The sequence below is a fragment of the Littorina saxatilis genome, linkage group LG12 (genome assembly GCF_037325665.1).
Source record: "Littorina saxatilis isolate snail1 linkage group LG12, US_GU_Lsax_2.0, whole genome shotgun sequence".
Taxonomy (NCBI): Eukaryota; Metazoa; Mollusca; class Gastropoda; order Littorinimorpha; family Littorinidae; genus Littorina; species Littorina saxatilis.
This window is the reverse complement of record NC_090256.1, coordinates 72987051-72992896: the sequence shown is the minus strand read 5'-3', so window position 1 is coordinate 72992896 and position 5846 is coordinate 72987051. Positions and strand designations below refer to the sequence as shown.

Below are 5846 nucleotides of genomic sequence, written 5' to 3'. Positions count from 1 at the left end.
CCGTTGTTTGTGTAAACCTCTGCACACGTCACACTTAGTCCACACGGATGGTCACGCTCCTTCTCAGATCTGGCAAGGCTTTACATGGAATAACTCCATCTCTCTATTTAATCAGGTACCAACAATCAACACCCTGACTGCTTGCTGTGGTCAGCTGGAATTATTTGATGAATTAAGTTCTTAAAATTTACGAATTTAATTCGTCAAATATCCCACCGCGCACAGCGGCCACCGAGGCTGTTCGTTTTTGGTATGTGACCAAGCGGAGAGATGTTCTTATCCCATGTACACGCCTGGCCAGGTCAGAGATGGTGGTCAGTTTTTGGACCGAAAGATTGAGTTCGTCTGATGACAATACCAATAGAATTAGTTGAAAATGTCATCATTAGAACCAAAGGGCGTCTCATCAAAATGCAGATTTAATTCAAAACACTTAATTTGAGTTTTAATGACCGGTTTGTGTGTCTGCTCACAGGGCTCCTGGCCAGTCAAGCGCTGCTGCTACTGATCACCATGGCAACGTTCGTGTCCCCGTTTCTCTACTACAACAAACGGCAGATGATGACGGAACCCTCCATGTTTGAGGAGGAGGAGCCCGAAGAGCGCTACCGTCCCTCCCGACAATCCTCCCAATACCCCCAGATCGGCGCCAGAACGTCGCTGACCGAGAAGTGTCAGGTCAACCCGGTGCTGATCACGATTCGACCCCCTCCCAGATTCGCCGACCGGTGCGACCCCAGGACGGTGGTGAGTTACGGGTGTCGGGGAGGCTGCTCGTCCTACACGCGGGTGGATGTCAGGAACACCACCAACCTGCTCAGGTCATGCAGGTCAGTCTAGTTCTGCAGTGTGCTGGTCAGTTTAACCAGAGAGTCAGAGCAGGAGGGTTTTTTCTCATCAGTGTACAGCGGAACCCCCCTTTTGAATCCCCCCCCCCCCCCCCCCCCCCCCCCCAATTTAAGACTCCCGCCCTTTTCATACCCTGTTTTCTACGATTAAAGTAATTTAGTCATTTAGTCATTAAAGATATTTAGTTCATGTCAATGCAGTGGCAGTGATGTTGAACAAAAGAGTAAGCAAAGTGGGAGTCCAATAGTAACCCTCTTGATCAATAGTAACTAATGGGCGGTTCTGGTGAGGTTATGCCCCTTCTTTCTTTCGGCTGGTAACAGGCGGAAACTCGCGGCAAGACCACACGAGAAAGGGAAAAAACGTGCATTGGTCCCAAATAGCATGTCGCTTTGGTAACAGTTCGTGTGTAAGTCGTGCATTTTATACGGTAAAAAGACAATGGTAACACAGGAGTTGTCTCGCGTTATCTCCACAGAAGCGCTCATTTAGGTATGCCATTAGAACATGAGATAGGGTTTGGGGAATGACTTTTCCAAGTCAAAAGTATCGCTTTTCCCGACAGAGTTGCTTTAGTTACAAGAAAAACAAGTCGCGTAAGGCGAAAATACAACATTTAGTCAAGTAGCTGTCGAACTCACAGAATGAAACTGAACGCAACGCAACGCAGCAAGACCGTATACTCGCAGCATCGTCACTCCACCGCCCGTGGCAAAGGCAGTGCCAGTGGAATTGACAAGAAGAGCGGGGTATTCGTTGCGCTGAGAAGGATAGCACGCTTTTCTGTACCTCTCTTCGTTTTAACTTTCTGAGCGTGTTTTTAATCCAAACATATCATATCTATATGTTTTTGGAATCAGGAACCGACAAGGAATAAGATAAAAGTGTTTTTAAATTGATTTGGAAAATTTAATTTTGATAATAATTTTTATATATTTAATTTTCAGAGCTTGTTTTTAATCCGAATATAACATATTTATATGTTTTTGGAATCAGCAAATGATGGAGAATAAGATAAACGTAAATTTGGATCGTTTTATAAATTTTTATTTTTTTTTACAATTTTCAGATTTTTAATGACCAAAGTCATTAATTAATTTTTAAGCCACCAAGCTGAAATGCAATACCGAAGTCCGGGCTTTGTCGAAGATTACTTGACCAAAATTTCAACCAATTTGGTTGAAAAATGAGGGCGTGACAGTGCCGCCTCAACTTTCACGAAAAGCCGGATATGACGTCATCAAAGACATTTATCAAAAAAATGAAAAAAACGTTCGGGGATTTCATACCCAGGAACTCTCATGTCAAATTTCATAAAGATCGGTCCAGTAGTTTAGTCTGAATCGCTCTACACACACACACACACACACACACACACACACACACACGCACATACACCACGACCCTCGTCTCGATTCCCCCCTCTACGTTAAAATATTTAGTCAAAACTTGACGTTCCACAAACTATTGTTACTTGCAACAGCATCCCCGGATTTTGAACCCCCAAGTTGAGTATTATCAAAGTACGTGCGTAGGGAGGGGTAAATTTACAAGTGTACAGCACGCACGAAGAGTCGGTATTTGGGTATGAAAAACTCATTACAACAAGGTCAAGCCATTGACACACTTGCCGTTTCATTGTATCTCGGCCAGTCTCTTCTTGAGAAATTCACACATACACACACACACAACCACACACACACACACACACACACGTACACATGCACAAACGCACATGCGCGCAAACAAACACAGAAAGACACGGGCAGACACAAACAGACGCAGACACACACACACGCACGCACACACACACACAGACACCACACACACACACACACACACACACACACACACACACACACACACACACACACACAGACTTCCCTCAAAGATCCTTTTTTTCTCCCTGGCGTTGAGCTTTGCAAATCTGTCCTTTAGAAATCTCGGCCAAAAAGTGATTGCTTATTAGTTTAGATTAATGAGGCAATAAAGGCTGAACCATCTCAGGATTTACCAAATAAGGATCTGCACCGGTTGTGAACATTGTTGAACACGGACACAAGTCTACTTTACTTGACATTCGCTGCTAACTAGCGTCACAGGGAGACAGTCGTAGGGGTGGAGAGAGAGTCAAGGAGAGTATAAACACTTCAAAGCCATCTTATTTCAGTGCAAGTCTCACCAAAACTAAGGCAACGGTGAACCAATCAAAGCCAGACGCAGATCCCTCAGTTGTTGTTTTTCTGATTGTTTTTGTTGAATGTGTTGTTTTGCTCGCATAGTGGGAGCCTTTTTCGTCGTCTGTTGTTGTTGTTGTTGTTGTTGTTGTTGTTGTTGTTGTTGTTGTTGTTGTTCTTCTTCTTCTTCTTCTTCTTCTTCTTCTTCTTCTTCTTCTTCTTCTTCTTCTTCTTCTTCTTCTTCTTCTTCTTCTTCTTGTTTTGTTTTGTATTTTTAAACTGTGGTTGTTGTTGCATTGTGTTTACTTTTGGATCTCACCGTTTAGGAGCATTACAAGTACACAGAAATCAGACTACGCGTGAAGTCACGGTTCCATTTCAAGTATCGAGTTTGGCTTTGATTATAACCTACAACAGAAAAGGCTCCTCAGTCTTTCACATGTACATTATACACAGATAACAGTTTTAATTTTGAAAAAAATACAGCCAAAATAGAACCAAAGTGAATGACCAGAGTATGTCAGTTATTTTAATGACCACGAATAGGCCTACTTTAAGGAATCCTTACTTTATAACGCAGGATGCGTCTGGGGTTCAGAATTTCCACACAAAGCTTAAAAAACATACCCCCCCCCCCAAAAAAAAAAAAAAAATTTTTAACCACAACCACTGGTGCATAATAATTTCACGACTTGCTTGAGATCTAAGGTTGTGCAGAAGAAGAAAAACAGCCGACAGGAGTCCATTTCATGCCAAGCAGCCAGGGTGATAAGGCTGGTGATTCTTTGCCTCCCTTTGCAAAACGAGGAGTAATTTGAAATTTACATCCGATGCAATCTCCAACATCTGAATGCATCCCATCGGCTTTGATTTTTACACGTGTGGAGCCAGAACACCGTCTGAAAACAAACAGATCCCATTAATTGGAAAAATGGCCCCAGCACGAGCAATCTTCAACAGTCATTACACCAGGGGGAAAAAAGACCTGCTGTCTTAAAACAAACAAGTCGCGTAAGGCGAAATTACAACATTTAGTCAAGCTGTCGAACTAACAGGATGAAACTGAACTCACTGCATTTTTACAGCAAGAGCGTATACTCGTAGCATCGTCAGTCCACCGCTCGATGCACAGGCAGTGAAATTGACAAGAAGAGCGGGGTAGTAGTTGCGCTGAGAAAGATAGCACGCTTTTCTTTATCTCTATTCTTCTTAACTTTCTGAGCGTGTTTTAATCCAAACATATCACATCTATATGTTTTTGGAATCAGGAACCCACAAGGAATAAGATGAAATTGTTTTTAAATCGATTTCGGAAATTTAATTTTAATAATAATTTTTATATTTTTAATTTTCAGAGCTTGTTTTTAATCCGAATATAACATATTTATATGTTTTTGGAATCAGAAAATGATGAAGAATAAGATGAACGTAAATTTGGATCGTTTTAAAATTATTTTTTTTTACAATTTTCAGATTTTTAATGACCAAAGTCATTAATTAATTTTTAAGCCACCAAGCTGAAATACAATACCGAAGTCCGGCCTTCGTCGAAGATTGCTTGGCCAAAATTTCAATCAATTTGATTGAAAAATGAGGGTGTGACAGTGCCGCCTCAACTTTTACAAAAAGCCGGATATGACGTCATCAAAGGTATTTATCGAAAAAAAGAAAAAAATATCCGGGGATATCATTCCCAGGAACTCTCATGTCAAATTTCATAAAGATCGGTCCAGTAGTTTGGTCTGAATCGCTCTACACACACAGTACACACAGACAGACAGACAGACACACACACACACACACACACACACACACCACAACCCTCGTCTCGATTCCACCCTCTACGTTAAAACATTTAGTCAAAACTTGACTAAATGTAAAAAGGGAAGAAAAGCGAACAGGAGCGAGGGGAAAGCGGATGTGGTGTGGAGAAGGGTGGAAGAGAGGGAGAGGGTGGGGGTGAGAGACGGAGAGAGACAGGGGGGGGGAGAGACAAAGAGAGACAAAGAGCGAGCGAAAGAGAGAGAGAGAGAGAGAGAGAGAGAGAGAGAGAGAGGGGGGGACAGAGCGAGAGAGAGAGAGAGGGAGAAGGAGACAGAGCGAGAGAGAGAGAGAGAGGGAGGGGGGAGAGAGAGAGGGGAGAGAGAGGGGGGGGAGAGAGAGACAGAGAGACAGAGAGAGAGAGGGGAGAGAGAAAGAGCGAGACAGACAGACAGACAGAGATGACGACAGCGACGACGATGACCAACCATGCACCGTTAACAAAACTGACTACTCTTACTGTAACCATACACCTTGTATGTCATGCATCCCTCTCTTTTCATCTCTTTCAGTTGCTGTAGTCCCACGGGCTTTGGGTTTCGAATCGTCAGGATGACTTGCCAAAACTTCGGCCTTCGATCTCTGGTCAAATTCGCGCTGGGCTGCCACTGTCGGCCCTGCTTGGCGTCCGTGGAGTCGGCCGACGTCCAGACACTCAGAGATCTGCTGCGGAAATCCTCCCTCTTGACATAGGCTGACGTCCTCGCTGTGGCTGACTCGTTGCAACTTAACTTTAATGTTAAAACACGCGTTCTTGGAAGGATTCATTCATCACAGATATTTTCTAGTTTTTTCGATTTTTTTTCTTCTAGATTTTGTCCCGCGGAATGAGATCATACTTTCTCTTGGCTATTTACCTCAATATAAACTGCCTGGGTCCTATCTGGGAGAGGGAGATTTTGTTTCCATTTAAAAATCCCACCTAATTTTGCATGTTGACACTGGTGTCAACAGACGAATTCCGCAAAACCTCTGCCAAACATTGAAGGGACCAATCAC

The 5846-nt window shown here is 43.1% G+C and overlaps 1 protein-coding gene across 1 annotated transcript; it reads left to right on the top strand.

Annotated features, from left to right (window-relative positions):
- Positions 1–481: 481 nt before the first annotated feature.
- LOC138983351 (bursicon-like) lies at positions 482–5840 on the top strand. Its single transcript, XM_070356748.1, has 2 exons — positions 482–830; positions 5360–5840. The coding sequence occupies exons 1-2, from the start codon at positions 514–516 to the stop codon at positions 5538–5540; spliced, it is 498 nt and encodes a 165-aa protein (XP_070212849.1). The 5' UTR covers positions 482–513; the 3' UTR covers positions 5541–5840.
- The last annotated feature ends 6 nt before the right edge of the window (positions 5841–5846 follow it).

Bases quoted from the DNA above. Each gene is read 5' to 3' on its own strand.
- LOC138983351 (XM_070356748.1), top strand. From the start codon at position 514: ATGGCAACGTTCGTGTCCCCGTTTCTCTACTACAACAAACGGCAGATG. The intron at 831-5,359 runs GTCAGTCTAGTT...CATCTCTTTCAG, and splicing joins AACCTGCTCAGGTCATGCAG to TTGCTGTAGTCCCACGGGCT.